General features: G+C 37.2%; 1 protein-coding gene across 1 annotated transcript in view; it reads left to right on the top strand.

Annotated features, from left to right (window-relative positions):
* The window catches only part of LOC306873919 (LON peptidase N-terminal domain and RING finger protein 2-like), a 37,904-nt gene that overhangs the window by 7,220 nt on the left and 8,344 nt on the right, over positions 1 to 22,340 (top strand). The window contains exons 2-4 of the mRNA XM_079423480.1: positions 6,081 to 6,199; positions 21,834 to 21,956; positions 22,130 to 22,291. Coding sequence (XP_079279606.1) covers positions 6,081 to 6,199; positions 21,834 to 21,956; positions 22,130 to 22,291 — 404 coding nt within the window. The remainder of the gene's footprint in view (positions 1 to 6,080; positions 6,200 to 21,833; positions 21,957 to 22,129; positions 22,292 to 22,340) is intronic.

Here is a 22,340-nt window from a genome sequence, read left to right as displayed (position 1 = left end):
TATCTGAATTGCAAATTATGCTTTTGACATTAATTTTACAGTTTAATATGGTACTATAGACATTGCCCTACCCCGCTCGTATGGTATTAATTTTATTTGTGCAGCTCTTAAAAAAGGTCTTAAGTCTTAAATTTGAGCTTAAAAATCCTATAGGAACCCTGTGCAATCAATGGGGACATAATTACTGATTATAATGACACATGCTGTCTTTTTACACGCCGCGTAAACATTACCGTGTCTGCATTCGTGATCAAAGAAACGACAAACAAGCACTACTCTACACAGCTCAAAACTCCTGTTTGAATAGTCAGTGGCAAATTCTTTAAATAAGAAAACGTACTTGCAGGCTGTGAGTCAGAAGCGCCAGACTATCCTTGCAAAGTTGTAATTGCCCCACTTTATAGAAACTAGCTAGAGCATTTACCGCCAATCACGGAGGTACCTTTACTGACAAGATGCGCATTAGAATCGCATGTGCTTATTGCACAGCCCTACTTTGCCTCCACATTTTTTGCAAATTGGATCCGTCCTCAAGGACAACCATGCGTTGTTGTTTTTTATATCCGAAGTATTCCCATACTGCAGATTTTAATTGTTTTTTTTTCAGCGGGGATGGAGAGTAGATATAATCTGTCCCTGTCATTTTCTCCGCTGCACATTTCTAAGCAGCAGAGTGAAGCAGCCGAGCGGAAATAAGTTGCATATGCAAGGGTGAGATTTAAAAAAAATAAATGTTGATATGCAAATGTTTACGGTATGATAACCATGCACGTTCAAACTGTGATAAACTGTCATACCGGTATATCGTTACAACCCTAATCTTATAGTGAGCATCAATGCTATATTTGTGAATTGGAGTGTTGGCAAAAATATCTTCTGGTCTCTCACATGGTTGTATGTAGGCGTTTTGTGGGCTGCATGTTTTCTTGTCTCACAATATGCTGCTTAGGCAGTTAGACAGTAAACACAAATGTTGCCTGCTTATCCAGTGCAGGCACACAGTATGTCACAGTCTATGACTTCAGAAACACAGCTGAGTCATATAAAATCCTGTTAATTAGGGCTGCCAGCCTGCCACTAACGACTATTTTTATTTTCGATTAATCTATCGACTAATTTCCCACAATCAACAATTTTACTTAAGAATATTTTATTAAACCAAATGAAATCCAAATTTCTATAAAATCCTTTTTTAAAGCAAAAGTAAAGAGCAACATAGAGTGCAAGAAGCAAGTGTCCATCTCATAGTCCAAATCACTGAAATCAAAGTTTATAGTGTAAGGATGACAACATGCCCACGTGTTTTAGTCTACTAATAATACAATTATAATCAAACACTTTTTAAAGGAGTATTTACCAGAAATATTATTTACCAGAATTTATTTAGGTGAAAAATGTAACTGTGCAGTATTTCTGAAAAACAAAAACTTTTTTTTAATATATAAAATCCAATTAATTGGAGATGCTTTTTATTATTAAAATGTAATGGAACCATTAAAATGGAATCCAGAAAATAACGGAAAACAGAATTTGGTACAGATAAAACTGTAAAACCCAATTAATTAGACAGGCTTTTTGATAAAATTTAAAAAACTGAATTTGGAAATACAACGGATTTCATAGAGCCCTATAATATTTTTTATTAAATTTTTTGTGGTAATAAAAATAGATTTAAGTGAACAGTAGCTTTAAAATTACTTGAAATACATATATAATATCAATAATGCAATAATTAGTTCAAATAAAGTATCAAAAGCAAGAAATCATATGGTTTTATTGAACTAAACTGTTAAAATAAATAATGTATTATAAACAATAGAGCTAATGTAGATTACGCATAACAACAAAGACCTGCAGGAGGCGCTGACGGCCCGACAATTATTTTTACACATTACTGCGTGATCTAATCCTTGTTTAAAGGGGCTATGTGTAGGTTTTTACTTAAAAAAAATCTTTAAGATAAGAGTTTTCATTTGTCCATTTATGAGCCAACCATAATGTAATAGGAAGAATGACACCTTGACTGTCCACCACGGTTGCCTCTATCAGCCTGTAGGCTCAGTAGTGTCTGGAGGAGTCCGGTCCGAATTGGCGTGAAAATTCACAATGTGACGTCATGCGCGTTCTCGTCTACAGCGGTGTTTGAAATGGACTCTGCAGACGGAAAGAAGCCTTATCTAGTGCGCACCAAGAACGAGCATGAGACTGGCTGCAGTTCCTCTAACGGCCACTGGTGTCAGTAACTATTAGAAATTTCAGAACTTAGGCAGTGCTCCTTTAACATTGACCAAGCACCATTTAATTCAAATGTCCACTTAATCTTTATTAATTTGACCACTCCTTTAGGACAGAAATGCTATAGCAACTGTAATTAAATTAATATGTGGACATCAAAACCTGGAAACTCAGAGTGAGGGTTTTGAGCTTTTATTTTGAAACCGCAATGCATTTTCCTGTGTTTGTGTGATTTAGAAATGATTTACCTTACAAATCTGATGAAATGGTGCGCTTTGCTTTCCCAGATGAACGTTATAATAAACCCAAACTCACAACAACATGCAGAGATGACTCTCCACATGTAAATGATAACAGTTTCTGTGGAGCTACTGTGAACGGAGCCGTTGTGTGACACACGTGCTTAACCTACACGCATGTTAATAATTAAAGCGCATATACTGTATTAGAACTGCACTGTATATAATTATTTAATTGAATCATAGCGTTTGAGAAGTCACTATGCTTAATTATGATTTTTATATGGGTTTGATGCATTATACAGCCTTGGAAAATAGTCTAAAAATGTGTTTTATGGATTCTTGCCCTTGAAATGCACCACTTCCGGTTAGTCGACGCAAGCAAAATGAAGTCGAGGATTTTTAAAGGTCGACTAAAATCGACGAATCGCGACAGCCCTACTGTTAATCCTGAGAAACATTTCTCTCAATGATTTTCTCACTGCTAAATACCCTGCTAAACTTCCTCCCTAATACCCTGCTGACATGAGAAATTTGAACTGATGGAACTCCGTCTCTATGTTCTTCAGTTAACTGATTTGACTCCGTCTCTGTTTCTTGCTGTTAAAAATCCAAATGGGATTAGTATAGCACAAATACACTTTATATGAAATCAATCAAGTTAAAGGGTTAAAGTTTTCTGTAAATGAACTTTATATCAGAGTCCAGTATCTTTGAAGGTAAACTTTTAAAAACTTTTTAAATGTTTTTTGTTTATAAGGAGTTTGTGTTTCCAATTTTTACTTGTTTCTTGCCATGAATATAACTATGGTAGCTAGTGTGGTGCTAAATTATTAACAAACAAACAAACATCTTTCTGTTAAAACAAGAAATATCATAAATCTGTGTCTGGCTTAGTTTGCTCCTAAAGGTGTGATGTAGGGCTGTGCAATTTCGGGAAAATATCTTACTGCGATTTTTATTTTATTTTTTGGACAGATATTGCGATTTGATTTTTTTTTTTTTTTTTTAATTTGCAAAGTCAAGCTTCAGCTCAATATTGTCAATAATGTGCAGGACAGTATGAGTATCGTTACCCTGCTGAAAAAACAAACAAACAAAAAAAAAACAATAGAAACCATCACACAAAAATATTTATAATTTCCATAAAAGCCATTACAAAATTCCTTTTTGTTTTGGGCATTATTCCAATAGGAATTACTGTTGTTCTATTGGTTGCCATCCGCTAGATTACATCCCACCAAAAGACTGCATCAAATACCAGTAGACACCATTATAGTTTACATTAAAACCAATACAATTCCCATTATAACCCTTAAATCCATTACATTTTCTATTGTGTTTTGGGAGGGGTTCTACAGTTGTTGTTTTTTTGTTTTGTTTTTTTTTCTGCAGGGAAGATTATAATGGTATACTACTTTTACAGAATTACTGAATTTCACAGGAAAGATTTATTTTTTATAAATAAAGAACTGTATTTCTTTAGTCAATTATTAAAGTATTACATGTTACGCGGGCTGATTTATTCAAGTATTTGTGATTTTAAGAACAAGTGGGAAATGTGCTGAATGTTTTATTTCATCCAAGTGAAATTGGCAAGCATTTAGACTTGATTTACATTCGTTTAAAACGCGGAGCCAGGCGCGAGTTGATACAGGTTGCGCGGGTATGTCAGGCCTCATCCATATTGCCAGATGAGCTTGTGAGAGACTTGCGGAGCAGAACCAGGTGCGAGACCATGAGTATAAAAGAGCATTACGAGACAGGCTGCGTGTCTGTAAATGTAAATGTAAGGCCCGTCCATGAGACGCGGGAAACGCGCAGCGTGGGGCAGAGCGGAGCGACTATGAGAAGCATTCAGAGACACGGACTGTGTGTGCGGTCTTCTGAATTAGCGAACATGCATTATAAACTTATAAAAAAAAAAAAAGCAGTGCTGATCAGGGAGAACAGAGGTGCGTTCACTCTATTGGTTAATAAGACTGTCACTCAAGGCTGGCAGTCATGCATATGCTCTGGAACAGAGTAATATCACGTCCACATCGCAGGCTTTGCGATTAGCAAATCGCAATTGCGATTCGATTTCGATTAATAGCACAGCCCTAGTGTGATATTCATAGCAGAAGTAATTGCAATGACTACACTCCAGGAAATCCCTAATATGGACAAACAACCCTCTACTGACACCTTGGCAATTAAATCGCCATTGGCTAGTAATATTTGTTTTTTTTTTTTAGTTTACACACCAGACTGAGAATGCATATTGTTTGTAAAATGGCAGTTTTTAAATATCTGAAAGTACACTCTTGTCAATCAGTCAAGCATTATAATGTATTATGATAATCAAGTATTATTTAATGATATAACTTTAGTAATTAGAATTAAAACTTGGTAACCACGTATTAATGCATATTAGTCATTTTAAAGGTGGGGTAAGAGATTTCTGGTAGCCAACCCTTCCTCCGGATTTTCCATACAAGGTCATAAATTACATTTAGCCACGTCTTAAATTGATATGCTTGTTCATTCATTGGTTCTACCATCGCCTTTTCCCCCCCGAAAATGCGCAGGCGGCATTCATTCGTTTCGCCTGTTGTAGTTCTGTCTGAGCGTTCCAGAACTACAAGGTCCATGTGGCAGTGCAGCAAACAGACTTGTCATAAGGACTTTCACAGAAACCCGTGCAAACTCCCAACTGCCAGTGTTCTAATGTAGCCTAGGCCTACACAGTGTTGCCAACTTAGCGACTTTTAGATTTAGCGACTTTTCAGACCCCCCTAGCGACTTTTCCAAAAAAGCGACTAGCGACAAATCTAGCGACTTCTTTGACAAACCTTGGCGAGTCTATGTGATTGCTGGTACTGCCGCAACGGTGCGAGGTCAGCACGCACGCGCGTCTTTCTCATTATGTTGCTTCTCTAATTTTACATGCAAATATAGCCGAAATCACAGCACAGGAATGGTCTTGTCTTATCTTGTGTGTATTATTTGATTTCATCAGACGACGGCTCAATTATAAATTAGGATTTTTGTGCAGACTAACTTCTTGGAAGGGTGAGCTGGTTATGTATTCTTAAAGGGCTGTGTTTCAGTCACTATTTCATATTTATCCCGTTGACTGACAACACAAACAGTAAAATATATAAAGGAAAACAGTTGTATTGAGAATTTGGCTACATTAAAATACAGTATGAGCACAGCGAGACAAACAAATGTAAGGCAATATGACGCGATGACGTCATGAATATGCTAATTAGCGCAAGACGTCATCTGGCGACATTTAGCGACTTTTCAAACTGGCTTCAGCTACTTTCCATCGAAAGAAGTTGGCAACACTGGCTTGAAACCATAAAATAATTGTTACTTTACAGTGTTACAATTTACAATTGTTAAGTGTTATTCCTGTGTTCTTGAGTTACTGTCTGAAGTTATTTTTCGTAATTCGTGTAGGTCATAAATTTAAATCATAATGGTCTTAAGTCTTAAATTTGACTGACTAAGCTCTGCAGAAACCCTGCTATCTAGCTTACAGCCTACTCAAAATTACCTAGTTAAATTCCTGTTCTATTTTTATTTATTTTTTTAAACCCCTTCTCCTCTCCACAGAGCCCTGTATATGTCGGCTCCTGGCTCAGCGGGCAGAGCTGCTTATGGAAATGAAGAATTTTGGCCAAGCCATCAAGGATGGGGATGCCATGTGCCGACTCCGTCCCCAGTGGCCAAAGGTAGGAATCTGTGAGGAGACACACATACACAAACCATGGCTTTAAAATCCCTTTAAGACCCTTTCCCACCATTTAGGGTGCAATGATAATTTATCATGTCATGGGGTTGGTAAACAGGCAGACTGCAAATGTAAATGAAAAACAATATATTTATTTGTGCTGTAGTAACTTGGTTTTAATGGAAGCCCTGTGTATTTTGCCAAACCATGATGCTCATTACACTAGTGTTATGATACCAAAATTTTGACTGATACCTCACTAATCTCGATACTACTGAACCAATACCACGGCCAAAACATAACACAAGAAAAGTTACTGAATAATAGATGATCCACATGGAGCTTAGTTATTTTATTTATTAATAAAAAAAAAGTGTGCCTGCCCTGCTTTCTGAGCGAAAAAAAAAAAAGAGAGCACATGCCAGTCAGTGTTTCCCACAGACGTGGACTCTATTTGTGGCTGTATATATATGCAGGAGGAGGCGCTTAGATCGGGAGAGATAGAGGTTTCCCCGCTCACAAACGCTGCTTTATCAGGCATTACATGCAAGATAAAATGAAAATGACATTCAAAATTTCTGAAGACAGTCGGTTTCCTTCAGAAATACAGTGATATAAAAACACCCGCACCGGGTTTCGATTTTGAAATGTGCAGTGCTCATGTTTATTCAATGAAATCAAAGCCTTTTGGAAAATCTATTTGTGGCGGCCCGTTTTGATATTGTGGCAGGCGACACAAATAAATCAATGTATGGAAAACACTGCCAGTGCCACTACACCAGACTATGGTGATTTCCTCCTAATATAATGGCTTGGGAATCACTGAGTATTCATCTGTCACTTTAAAAGCTGCACAGATCCAATATATTGATACACGTGTTTTCTTTCTCAACTGTTTGTTTACTTGAGTCATAAGACAAGCATTTTAATTTAATTGTGTGTGTATTTGACCGTTAAAGCACTAACTTATGAAAGAAATTTGAATTTGCGATTGCATAATGTCTGTGAAAGAGGCGGCTTTCTGTGCACGCGTTTTGGGTGCATGAATACTGCACTGAGCTAGTCCTTTTGAAGCTTAATTGTGCTTAATAACTAATGTTAACATCAAGCACATCCTGTGCTTTATTTTCTCATTTATGCATGTTTATTACTCAAGCCCCGTTAACACCGCAAGCGACAAAATCCCATTCATTTTCAATGGCGAGCTGGTGACTTTGGCGACACGAGTGACCGTGATTATTGGCAATAGAATGTGGGCATGTCAAGCGACAAAAGTTAAGAATTGTTTAACTTTATGCAAATGAACAGCGAATTTCACGAGCAAAAACCAGTAGGAGTGAAGAATCTGTGCCGTTCCGGAGCGATTTCACTGTTTTATATGATTTGACTGTAACGACATACATGGATAAAACAATTGCATTGAAAAGAAACTGTTGGCTGTCTAAGTGAGTTTGATTCATACATTGATGGTTTGTGTTGTTAATTTATGATGCAGTGAGCAGTTTCGCACCGGTTTATGATTTAATGCACAAGCACTGCTGCAGTTTATAATAACTCTCTCCAAGAGCAGAATGGTACTTTTCTTTTAAGTCTAATTCCTAGTCAATTAGAATATCTTAGTTTAATTGGCTATATATATATATATATATATATATATATATATATATATATATATATATATATATATATATATATATATATATATATATATATATATATATATATATATATATATATATATATATATATATATATATATATATATATATATATATATATATTATTAGTTGGTGAGTGCATTAGCGCGACAGCACTGTGAAACGCCCACAAGTGTCTTCACAGTACAGAGAAGTGAAACGACCTACAGTGAAAGTCGCTGGCGGTGTGAACGGGGCTTCACTCTTAATTGTCAGTAAGTTTAAGCAGTCTGCGCTGCATGGATATATAACGTTTGGCACAGCTAGTTTATGGTAATAAAATGACAAGAACAAGTTAAACAGTGTCAGAACAAATTCAGCTTGATGATGTCAGATAATTTTGATAGAAATGCATTACAATCAACCAAACATTATTCAGACAGCTGTTAGTATGACAATATTTACACAACTATCAATACTTTGTTGGGCAACCCTAAGCCTTAATGACAGCCTGTAGTCTCCTGGGCATGCTGTCAACCAGGTTCATGCAAACCTGAACTTAATTTTTTTCCCAGACTTGGTCGAAATTTTTAATTCCAAATTTGTATCAATTTTACTGGCAGTCCACTGTATGAAGAATCTTTGGATATAATGTCACTGTTCACTTTATATTGCTATCCTCAGTAAAAAATATCAAAAATGATATTTGGTTTGTGAATAATTTTTGGTTTGACTGTATATCCTTATTATTATTTTCATGCTTAAATATGCCCATTAAAATGTATTTTACAAGTTTTTATTACTTTCTTTTTTTTTTTTTTTTTGCTCTGGTACATCTTTAATTTAATAGCATTAGAGCTGCTCCATTGCAGCGGCTCAGTACTGTAATCACGCGTTTTGCTGGAACCACTCGTTATAAATCTCCTAACTGTGATATTTTCAGAAATAGTCGCACTTTTTTTTTTTTCTTTTTTTTTTTTTTTTTTTTTTTTTTTTTTTTTTGGAAACATGCAATGATTTATATTTCAAAGCCACTCATATAATGCAGAAACATTCATGAAGCAAGCAAAACACGCCCAACACGCGCACGTATTTGTACTGGTGCAGAATGAGAGGGACAAGTAAAGAACAGCCTAGCGCATTTCACACAGGCTGCTAGTTTCACTTTCGCCAGAAATTCGTGTATGCTTAAGGTTGAAAATAAATTGTTTCTGGTTAATACCCCTATAAATTCTTATATTTAGGATTTAGTTTTAATCCAAATGATGCGTGTGCTAAGTGAGCGAACATCAATAAAGATCTCACAACAGAAGTGCGCGCTCTCTCTCTCTCTCTCCCTACCGTTAAGTAACTTGTGCATTGTTTTACTTGTTTTTGACACATCCGACCGAACTACAAACTATCCAGTGACGTCTGTGAGAAAGGGATATTCACTCGACAAGCTTGCACATCTGCGCCACCGCCGTGCTCCATCCACTTAGCGTGCTTTGCTTAGGCCATCTGCTCGCGCACATCGGCTATAAAGGCATTAATACTGAATGTTTAACATTATTCATTGCATACATCTGGTTCGTAGACATCCTTAATCTCTAATAACTCCATTCTGCTGTCTGTTGTTCTGTTGTCGGTGTTTCGTTGTCCGTTTCTTTGTTCTTATCACATGCTGTGTGGCATCGGCGTTTGGTATCAGGGGATTTTAACGAGTACAGGAGCTCAGTATCGGGCCCGGTGTCGGTACATCCCTAATTTTAATTGTAGGACTATCACTTATTGTATAGCCTAATAGACCTGTTTTAAAAGACCTTTTTTAAAAACATTTTAATTGAGTAAATGGCCTAATCTTAACCTCGCAGCGCGTCAGTTATGTGGTAATTATTGCGGGGCAAATTAATTGTAATTTTAATTTAATAATAAAAGTAACTTCATAATAATAATAATAATAATAGGTCTAATAAAAACAATGTAACAGGCCTACATTAATTGGAAATGCCAAATACTCTTAATATTGCCAATAATTGATGTTTTTGACTATCTCTGGCTATCGTCAATACAAGATCATCGTCTTTCGATATATAGCACGTTGCCTGTTACGTCGTTTGGGCTGCCTTGTTGAGTGCAGTGGCACTAAGAACATTATATTTCACACACTTTAAGCTGTTTTATTTTCCAAACGTAATAGGATTAGTCCAACAAATCATTCGGTTTGTAATGCATATCGAACCGAAAGCCTCGTACCGAACGGTTCAGTACAAATACGCGTATTGTTACACCCCTTTAACCCTCTATTGCGACAAGACGTCATACACCATATTAGGAACTACATCCTATTTCATTAAGTAATATCTCATTTGTATTCCCTTCCACTAGATGGCAGACATGTAGTACTTCGATTCTAGACCAAAATTGTTCGAGGAAATAGCAGAGCAAGTGAGCTATCGTGTCATTGATGCGGAAGCAGTTCAGTTCATACCGTCTGAGTAAATTGTGAGATTTGTGAGAGAAAATCGCCAATTTTCAAGGGTTAAAAAAATTTCAGCAAGGGTTAGGCGTTTTTTCAGAATGTAGCAGTAAGAAATTACTCGTCATCCAGTTTTTTAATATCGACTATGCATTCCATAAGTTTCTCAATTCGGTGTTTCACCGGGCCGCAAAGAAATATAGAGCTGAGTATCATTAGCATAACAGTGAAAGCTAACCCTGTGTTTCCTGATGATATTTCCCAAGGGTAACATGTAAAGCATGAAAAGTAACTGCCCTATTACTGAGCCTTGAGGTACTCCATACTGCACTTGTGATCGATATGATACCTCTTCATTCACTGCTACGAATTGATGGTGGTCAGATAAGTACGATTTGAACCATGCTAATACACTTCCACTAATGCCAACAGAGTTTTCTAGTCTATTCAAAAGAATGTTGTGGTCGATAGTGTCGAAGCGCTAAGATCCAGTAGCACTAATAGAGAGATACAAACACGATCAGATGATAAGAGCAGGTCATCTGTAACTCTAATGAGAGCAGTCTCAGTACTATCAGATGGTCTAAATCCTCACTGGAAATCCTCACATATCATTTTTCTCAAAGAAGGAATATAATTGTGAGGATACTACCTTTTCTAGTGTCTTTGTAAAGGTGCTTCAGCTAAATATTTAGTTAAGGGTTCTGTCAATCTCAAGTCTTTTTTTTTCATCTTTTCTCATCAGCATTTGGCAATTATCTGCCATTCTTTTCCTCACCTGTTCACCTCTCAAGGTCTGTCAGGTTGGATGGGGGCAGATGCACATTTTCAGGTTTCTCCAAAAATATGACTGGGTTAAATCCCAGGCTGTGGCTAGGCCACTCAAGGACATTCACAGAGTTGCCTATAATCACTCTTGCTGTGTGGTTCATTGTCCTGTTGGAAGGTGAACCTTCTGACCAGTCTGAGGTTCTGAATGTTCTGAATCTCAATGTTTTGGTGCATTGAGTTTTTCTTCTACTCTGAGTCCCTCAGTCCCTGCCACTGAAAAACAGCCCCACAGCATGAGGCTACTACCAGCACACTTTACTTTTGGGATGGTACTCTGCAGGTGATGAGCAGAACTGGTTTCCTTCAAACATGATGCTTAGAATTGAGGTTCATCAGACCAGAGTGTAGAATATCAGAGACTGAATCAGACAAATTTAAGATGCGATCAGAACATTGAAACATGAGAAACTGGAATTCCACCGAGAGGCCCAAGGAAACAGGATGCCGTAAATCAAATTCCTAGCTCCAACTAGTCTGAAGCAAGCAAACTAACCAGCAAGCCTCTTTCACAAAACAGTTTACAACCTTGAGACAAAAGAACACTTATTGATAATTACAATTCAGGAAGGAGACCGTCAAATTTGGGGCAAATAATCAAGACTGATGGTCAAATAGATGGCCATCACATGTTCCACGATTGAATTCATGAGCTCCCTTAGACTTCTCCCCCACATAGAAGACAGACCAAACCAAAATTCCTTTGTATAGTGAAATGAAGTGAAGTGACATTCAGCCAAGTATGGTGACCCATACTCGGAATTCGTGCTCTGCATTTAACCCATCCAACGTGCACACACACACACCGTGAACATACACCCGGAGCAGTGGGCAGCCATTTTATGCTGCAGCGCCCGGGGAGCAGTTGGGGGTTCGGTGCCTTGCTCAAGGGCACCTCAGTCGTGGTATTGAGGGTGGAGAGAGCACTGGACATTCACTCCCCCCACCTACAATCCCTGCCGGCCCGAGACTCGAACCCGCAACCTTCGGATTACAAGTCCGACTCCCTAACCATTAGGCCACGACTTTCCCAAAGTTCTATGGAGAACGAAGGCATGTTCTTTAGACAAAGACTTTCTTTTTCATATGCACATAAAATCATCCTAAAAGGACATTTCTATGCAGAACCCTGTATTATGTTTGTAACCCACATATTAGACTATCTTGTTTTAATCAAATATTATCTGTATATGTCTTTTTATATGACATATAATCAAATATGTCTTTTTAATCATTATTGAATAGCTGAAGGATTCAGATGCGTGTTTGGTATGTATGAGTGTGAAAAATCATGCTTGAAATGTTTCTTCCAATCAATTCTTTGTCAAATGTATCATTCTTGTTATAGAAATCACGTCCAAAATTATACTTTGCAAGAGTGTAAAATTCGGACCATGTGACTGATAACATGCCGATTTATGATGGAAGGAACACCCCTAGCTAAGATAATAGCCTATCTATTTGGTCAAGACACCAGAGGGGATGTGTCCAGAAGCCGAGTTTAAAAACTCAGGACACCATCAAACTCTCTCTTAGTCACCCTTTTCCTCTTCTTTTTAAAAATGCTCTTACAACCTCTTGATCCTCTCCCTTCTCCTCTTCTCTCTTGCGACTGCGTTTTGAGCGTGCTCAGGCCCACGTGCCAGCTGCTACCACAATGAGAAGAAAACCAACCTATAGTCTTTTACATCCTTTTATTCTTTTACTTTTTCTTTTCCGTTGTGAGTTTTGTGTACTCAGTTTTGCCGCCATGCCTAGTCTCGTCTCCGAGTTCAACTGGAGTCTGTGACCGCCTCAAAACTACTACCAGCCACAACTCCATCGGCTTCCCAAGACATCACTTCACGACTACTGAGCTCTCAACCAATCAGACACTTCGGGGAACCCCCGTCTGCAAGACTACAACGACAAAAGGGATTCACTTTAGCAAAGCAAGCAAGTAACACCTCCAGGTTCTAACTGAATCGGGTGCAGTTAATATAAATTTTAGCCTCATTGAGAAACTCAAAGCGAGGGTTAAAGAAGTGATTGATTGGTTGTTCAGGTCTATGCAATTGAACATATTGCTATAAACTTGGGATATCACATTTCTCTTAAACTCATCCTTTCCTCACTTTCTCTCTTTGTGCAACGTGTGAATGTGTGAATGCTTGTGTTCATGTGCTAGATTAGTTTGTCTTAGGTTTATATAAATAAAATCATATTTATATTGAAAAGAGAAGTATCTTGTGTTTTGTGCTCACAAGTTAATGTCTTAAACTGCCGATCTTGTTACTGTGGTATTAAATAGTGTTTTCACTATTTTGGATTTTAATATCCAGTGCAGAGTTGATGTTATATGGCTTGGTCAATGAATCGCTGCTTGCTAAAACAGTGATTCTGTTCAAATTCCTTATAAAATCATAAATGATTCCCTTTGAGCTAAATTAAACTATTTGCTTTAAATTACATTATTACGTTACAAGAGAATCTTTTTCTCACAGTCTGAGGGTCCTTTAGGTGCCTTTCTGCAAATTCCAAGTGTGTTTTCATGCGTCTTCACTGAGGTAAGGAATCAGTTTGGCCACACTGCCATAAAGCCCAGATAGGTGGAGTGTTGCAGTGATGTTTGTCCTTCTGTAAGTTTATCAGATCTGCATATATGATCGTGGAGCTCAATTAGAGTGACCATCAGGTTCTAGGTCACCACACTAACCAAAGCCCTTCTCCATCAATTGCTCAGTTTGGCCAAGAGACCAGCTCTAGGAAGAATCCTGGTTGTTTCAAACTTCTATTAAGGGTAACAGACTACATGCATGTGTGACCCTTCAATGACGCAGATTTGTTTTCTGAACTCTTCCCCAGATGTGTGGCTTGACACAAACTTGAGCTGTACAGGCAGTTCTTTTGACCTCAGGGCTTGTTTTTTACTCTAATATGCCTTTCCAAATCATACCCATTCAATTGAATTTGCCACAGGTTAACTTCACTGAAAAGCCCCTTTCGCACTGCGTTTGTTCCAGAACTAAAAGTACAGTAGTAAAGTACTGGGACGATTTTGCGCAAACTATTTCCCATTTAAACTATTTTTTAAACTATTAAAAAAAACTATTAACTATCAAACTATTTACCATTTTAAAGCATTGTATTCGTTCAACAACGAAAACAAAGAACAACAACGTTAACAACAGGAGGATTGAGGATGCTGTGATCGGAGCTGTTTTTGTTGTGTCTCGCGGGTTTCACAATAATGGACATGGAATGTTTACACGGTATGTGTTTACACTGCGTTTTAAATCATGGTGGGTGAGGGCGTTTTCGTACGTGTTTAGCCAATCAGCGTACACTGACGTCACTGATAGTTCCGAGAACTGTTTTAGACCCTACTCTGAAGTAGGAGCTAATTTATTTCCTCCAAACGGAGTTCCGGGAACTAAAACCGTTCCTAGTTCCTGCGGTGCGAACACTCAAAGTGGGTAGTTCCACAATTAGTTCGGGTGCTATGAAAAGGTTCCTGCATTGCGAAAGGGCCTAATGTGTAGTAACATCTATAAGCAATATGAATGCTCCTGAACTAAATTTCAATGGTCCCAGATAAGGGTATGAATACTTGTGCAATGGAATTATTTAATTTTATTTCTTTTTTTTTGTATAAATTTGCAAAGATGTTAAAAACCTGTTTTTTACTTTACCATTATGGTGTATGGAGTGTAGATTGATGTGGAAAAGTAATTTAAAGCAGTTTAACATAAGGCAGCAACATAACAAAACGTGACACAAATTAAGGGGTATGAATACTTTCGCAAGGCACTGTATATATAAATACACACACGTGCATGTAAATATTTCAGAAAAATAGGTTGTTTATATATTAAATTTATTTATAATATAAATTATATGAATATAAATAGACAAGTCAATACATGTAAATATTTTCTGCATGTGTGTATTTATATATACATAAATGTACACAGAACACACACATTATGCAAACAAAAACTTATTTTTAATCGTTTGACAGCACTAATTGTAATGATTTGTAAAATATCATGTGACACTGGAAACTGGAGTAATGCTAAAGAAAATTCTGCTTTGCATCACAGGAATAATATTTACATTTTATATTAAAATTGTAAACGTTTTTTTTTTTTTTTTTTTTGGAATATTTCACAATATTGCTGGGTTTTTTTACGTTTATTTTGATCAAATAAATTCAGCCTTAAGCAGAAGATATACATTTCAAAATCATTAATAATTGTAATGTTTCCAACCTTTTGGTAGATACTTTAATAATAATAATAATAATAACAATTCTATTAATACTTTAATATAATGTATTATATTATCAAGATTATTAAATGCTGCTCTTTATTTTTACAGGGCAATAGTATGTATTATTACAATGTAAGATATATTTTGATGTGCTAAAATATCTAGTTTTAATAATAAGTGCTGGGGGCGTGGCATGTGGGCGTGTAAATATATATAAATAAATAAAACTCATTCCAGAATTGCAGGTACATTTCAAGCTGAGAAAGAAAACTAAAAATAGGATTTTTTTTTTTTTGTTAAACTTTTTCATAACACACTTTAAATGTAACATTTTCTATATTTGCTGGTCTTAAACTTGTAAGATTTTAAATCTTTATTCCGAAAATCAATGTACAAACAGAAAAATCTGTCAACTGTTGTAGACAAATTGGCTCAAACATATACAGTTAACAAATGTACCACAATTTAAAACCCTGTCCTCCCTAGAAGAACATATGTCTCTTAATCCATTAATTCAACTTGAAACCTAAAAATATATAGACTTTTTTTGTTTTAGAGTAAAAATATCAACTCTGTTTTCTGATGTCAACTCTTTCTGATCACAAGCTTTCTGACAGACAGGCAGCAGCTAGTTGGAATGGGACAATTCACATCCAACACCCACAAAATTAGTATTAGTGCCTCCCAGGGATATGCGCTGTCTTTCCACTGCTCTTCTCCCTGTACACCCACTGCACTGCAAAAGACCCCTCTGTCAAGCTCCTAAAGTTTGCAGACGACCCTACAGTCACCAGTCTCATCCAGGATGGTGACAAATCTGCAGAGGTGGGACCAAGTCATTGTTTTGCAAGACACAAGTAAGTCTCAAGTCTTTGCATTCAAGTCTCGAGTCAAGACAGACAAGTCCCGAGTCAATGCAGGCAAGTCCGAGTCAAGTTGCAAGTCCTCAACTTTAGGTTTCAAGTCCCAAACAAGTCATTAGTGCTATTTGGCCAAATGAGTGGCTATGTATAAATTACTACAGTAAATTTAAAGTTATTAATACTAACTATAAATATATAATAATTAGTGGTGTTTCATTGAGTAATGAACATACCTGCAAACTTGTCGCTTTTCGGCGACAATCGCCGTTTTTATTGTCAATTGGGTCATTCACGTGAATCGTGTAGAACCGGAGAGTTTTTTTTAGGGGGGGGGTATTGCGCTAATTGACATCTGGGCCGATCGGAATCTCTACTGAGCTCGCGCCTGTCAAGAGAGGGAGGTGGGGGTGGGCTTGCGTGCCATGTAGGCCATTATTGGACAATTCTTATAAATGACATTTTTTCTGGACCAATCGGAATCTCAGCGCTTGGTTCAGGATCTTGAAACACACTGCCATCTGTGTTCGCGCATGTCAAGAGACACCTGACCTAATGTGGAAACTCTGATGGAAATTGAATTCAAGGTAAATCAGTCTTTTTGGAGCTAAACAACAGATATTTGTTTGCTTAAGTCAAATAACGTCAGCTAAGTTAGCGGTTTTTTTCATACAGTTAGCCTATGCTTCGAGCAAAATGCTTAATAGCAAGCAATACAAGCGGATCCAATGCTGGAATTTCCATTAGCAAGATAGCAAATTTTCTAGCCATCTAACATTGTTAGCTAGTTGTAATGTTAATTCCAGTCTTGCTAACTAAAGTTAACCATTTAGCTTGCTACGTAAGTATATAGTATTTCAGATAGCCAACTTAGGTTGCAACCTTATCATTAGCCCCTAACTTAAGCCAGGTGCTCTGCCCTGAGTTCTGGCTACTACTCCAATTCTGAGCTACCCTGATTAACGACACGTTATGGAGGTTGTCGTGTGCGCAGCAGTCATTCAAGTCAGCTGGATGTAGCTGGACTTTTAAAGCGATTTTGATGTGTTGATGTGGGTAGATGTGACCGTTTAGACAACAGCTGATGCGAGAGTAATACAGTGTAACAAAGCAATTTGACGTCTTGTTGCATTGGATGCGCCGCATTACTTGTAAACAATGTCTATTTAGAATGTGGCGAACGTGCAAGGCTAATGCGTTCAGTGTCGGCGTCGACACTGTGACACCCCCCCCCACCCCCCACCACCAACACTGTCACCTTTTTTTCTCTGAGTTTGCAGGTCTGAATGAATCAATGTTTGTAAACAAATATATGCCTTAGTTAAGTGAATGAGTAATTTATTTTAAGTCCACTTTCATGTTAATGCTTCAGTGGTTTTAAAGAATCAATTGAGTCAAATATTTAATAACTTACTAATGTTATACAGATGCTGATTTATCACCATCTACTGACATAGGTCTACAAAACATTTATGGCAGGCTACTTGAAGTCCTAAACTGATACGTTGATACAGAATGTTAATTAAAAAAAAATAATTTTTTAAAACATGAAATGAAGCAGAAAAGTAAATAACAATAGTTCTAATATATACAAATGTTAAATAAAAATAAGAAACCATCAGTGAATGGATTTTTGCATGATGTTTCGTTTCATGCTGTCAAGAAGAGAGTGCAATAATGGTTATGATCTTTGTTCCGTTCACTATATCAGGTTTAAGAAATGAGGCATGCAAATTATTCACTGCAAAACTATAGTTATTCAGACACAAATATAGCCTATGTAAGTAAATGTATTTTGTGTTTTAAACAAGTTCATAATGATCACAGTTAGGCTTCTTCCTCTTCGTCATCTTATGAGTGGTTTATAGTGTTTGTGTATTTTAAATATCTAAAACATATCCTAAACATTGTGGATGAATAGGCTACACTAACAAGTGCTCATTAAAGAGAGTCCCTCTCTGGCTCAGTACCAAAAACTGCGCTAATCATAGTGTGATCATGCGCGTAACCAGCCATTGATCAGAACTGTTTTCTTTTTTTTTTTAAGAAGGTAAAACCCTGTCTACACTGGACGCGCTGCAACAGCTAACCATCTACACTGGACACGACCATTAAAAATCATTTGAACTTTGTTGTCATAGTCATAAATGGAACGCAGCATTAGTTTACTGTCAGGGATGTTGCGTTGCAGTTGCACCGCATCCAGTGTAGACCGCATTGCTGATTATAATGGATTCTATTTTATTTTGTCACGCTGTGCCACTCGTGTCCGGTGCAGACACGGTTTAAAGACTTTCACAGGGCTCAAGTCCAAGTCAAGTCTCAAGTCATTGCTGTCAAAGTCTAAGTCGAGTCGCAAGTCTAATTTGATTATGTTGAGTCAAATCACAAGTCCTCAAATTTAGGACTCAAGTCCAAGTCAAGTCTCAAGTCATGAAACTCGAGTCCACAACTCTGCAAATCTTTATATAGAAGGGAGGTTGAGTAGCTGGCTGTCTGGTGCAGTCATAACAACCTGGAGCTGAAAAAGCTCAAAACATTGGAGATGATTGTGGACTGATTGTGATGGGAGAACCCCCCCCAGCACCACCTCGACTCATTCAGGTTCCTGGCCACTACCATCTCACATAACCTGAAGTGGGAGTTCCACATAGACTCTATTGTGAAAGGCCCAGCAGAGGCTGTATTTCCTCTGCTAGGAAGGCTGTATTTCTTCTGCCACAGATGCTGCTTCTGCAGTCATAGGGCTATCCAAATACCCACACTTGCGGTCTTGGCCACTTGAGAGCACATGTACGTAACAGGAAGTGTGCAAGATTGTCCCAGATCTTAAAAACTGCTAATTTCTGTGTCCTTAATGCACACTAAATCTTGAATACCAATTTGGAGGTTTGTCACCAAAACGTTTCTAGTGTAAGTTAAATTAACAATAATTAGATATTGCATATAATTTAGTAGTAAAACATAACAAAACACAGTGTTGCACATTTTATTGCTGCAAACATTTGTACAAGATTTACAACTGCTTTTTATTCACTCTTTGACTATAGATTTAGACTACATGGGGTGGAGAGTGATGTAAATGCTCCTAAAACTTGTTTTCATTATATTTAAGAAGCAGTAATAATTACAAGGTTTTCTTTTAATGGTACAAATCTAGCTCAAATGAACAACACCTATTTGGATGGAATGAGGTGAAGTGTGAAATCAGTTCCCAAAAACATGTTTGTTATAGCTAAGGAAGGGAAACAGATAGTGTTTTTTTTTGTAACTGCACAAACAGAGCACAAATAAATGGTGGCGATTTAGAGCTATTTGAGCACATCACACGACCAAACAAAATAATGTTTAATATCTCAAACACCAAACCAGCACGAACGTTAGTTTTTGTGAGACAAATGTAAATGGCATAGTTTTGATGATCATTTCATTTTATGGGGTGTCAATTTCACAGAGGTAAAGATTGATCTTGGGATGTAAGTGTCTTTATTGAGATTCTTAAAGTTAATAGGAACCCTGCATCAGCCTCACTTTTGACTGATTTTTATTTTCTTCACTGTGTGTGTGTGTTTGTGGCTCAAATTGACTCTGTTAAAGACGAAAAGAGAGATGCATGCTTAATTTTTTTTCAATATCATAAATAAACAGATGTCAGTTTTTATTTGACCTTTTTTTTTTTTTAATCTATCTTTATTTGACACTCCAGCTCTAGCACTCTATTCTAATTCTTGCCCCCTTTAGACTTGCACTCTATTAATTTATTAACTGCTTGTTTTCAACACTGATGAATAGATTTAGCAGGCACAAACTGCATACTGTAGGCACAAACTTTCATAACTGCTTTATGAAAACCTTTAGCTTTGATATTTTTATGATCTTAATTTTTCATGCCTAAAAACATGTATGAAATACTCATTAGTTATTTGAAAAGAAATGGGCTGTATCCTGGGCAAGTTCTACAGGAGTGCTAGCGGGAACCAAACGAAAGCAAGAGAAGGTCAGTTAAAGCAAAGACAAGGGACTTTGGTTAAAGCTAGAAATAGGATGTGAGATTGTGATAAACTGAAATGAATGACAGCTTTATAATAATTATAGGGAGCACAGAGTGCTCCGCGCGCTTTCTTGGCTAATCTATTCAGAATTTTAATAAGTTTTGTCTGTCATGATGCTATTGGACTAGTGACAGTTGCACGCTGCAAAATTTCGGGGGTGACCCCCCCTATGCGGATACCAATTTCAATGAACAGGGCAAAAATGTCAATGTATTTTAAGGCTAGAGCACCCTCACTGATTTCAGAAGCACCCTCAGGGATTTGATTAAGGAACCGGGCCTGCCTGTATCTGGAGATTATAGCTTTTTATATTTCTGTATCATTTTTATATTTACCCCCATATATTAAACCGCGTGTAGTGCTCTAACACAATGTACTGTATGTGCTTTGAATGACCATGCATGGTCCTCTCTGATACCGTGACCCAGATAGCACTCAAAATTATATCCCAGTATATAATTTCATGACGATAAAGTTCCCAGGATTCTGCAATGTCTATTTTACAAATCATATTTAATCATTTTTGTCATTTAATCAAAATATTACTAAATGTAAATGCAATTTTAATATCATGAACTGAACTGTGCTGAGTCCACCTCTTCAAGTGGGCCTGGGTATGGTTCAATATTCAGGTAATAGCATGATCAAATTAAACAAACAGGACTTTGGGGGGTAAATACGCTCTGGCACCACTCAGTTGGGCTAGTGTGAGTACATTCTCAAACGCAGCCATTGAGCTCACTCTGTCTATGAGTCCGTTTTACACTCTTAAATGTTTTAGATTTTAAACCCCTCAATTGGCATCTATTTTGTTCCTGCTTTGTGGCTGAATTTATTGTATTTATAAAAAAATAAAAAACTTTTGCTCTGTTATTGTTATACCAGTTGGTATATGTGTGTGTATTTTGCACCTTTTTTTTCTTTTAGACTTTAACATATTCATTGCAGTGTACTCTTATTCTGCATCATGGCTGATTAGTAGATAGCTACCTCCCCACTCTTCCCCAAAAATAGGTCCTTTTAGACCCTTAAGAATACAAGTATGACTCTCTTTAGGACCAATTTTGCCTTCAATCGTGTCTTTTATTTCTTTGTATGTTCACATAGCAAATTCTAAAGAAATAAAACATAGCCAAAGACTACCCACTGCATTTTGTTTATCTTGAGAAGCAATGGGGGGGTGATGGTGGCACCGTACTTGGGTTGTCATTGCTGCTTGTGTGAAAACAAATTTGGAGATTTTTACCTGTCTAGTCAGTTTTAAAGTGCCCCTATTATGCCTATTATGAAAGGAGGGGTTTAGAGACTGATTCTTTGAACTGCTTCGCACGAGTCGTTTAGGAATCATTTAGAAATGAGGTAAAATTAAAGCAATTTTTTGAGAAAATAGTGTTTTTTGACCTTGGATGCATGTAAACCTGTTTTAGGAGACTCATAAAACAATATTAGCAACCTTAAAAATGGCATAATAGGGGCACTTTAATTTAACGATAGCTGGGCTTTAGTTACTTTTACCTATGTTTTTTTTTTTTTTCCCCCCTCTTTCCAGGCTCACTACATTAAGGCTACAGCGTTTAGGAGCGCTGGTCGCAATGAGGAGGCTCTACAAGAGTATTTCTACTGTTTGGCTCTGAAATCTGACTGGATCGCTGTAAAACTGGAGGCCCAAAAGGTACATTTTAAAATTTGTTTATTTGCGAATGTCAGCCTTTGTGTGGTAGATCTGTTGTGCTATGGTTGGTCTTCTAATTTTGAGGTTAATTTTAAAGTTTAAACCCTTAGATTTTTTTTATTTATGAAGTTTGTCATTATTACTTTTGTATAACGTTTTCTGTGTATCTACAGATCCTGAGTCACATGTTCTCTTCGGTCTTTGCAAATGATGGTCTGGCCATATCCATGCAGCCCCTTCCTGCTGGACCCTCCTCTCGTATCAAACCTTCATCCCTCCTCAGCTCTCTTCACTCCTCTCTTCCTAGAGATGGAGCCAAAGCAGGCTGCTCCAAGGTTACTTTGCTCGGATACAACTGATTTAAACAACTGCACAGATTTTCTA

This window comes from Barbus barbus (genome assembly GCF_936440315.1).
Source record: "Barbus barbus genome assembly, chromosome: 8".
Classification (NCBI taxonomy): Eukaryota; Metazoa; Chordata; class Actinopteri; order Cypriniformes; family Cyprinidae; genus Barbus; species Barbus barbus.
This window is presented reverse-complemented; position numbering and strand designations above follow the sequence as displayed.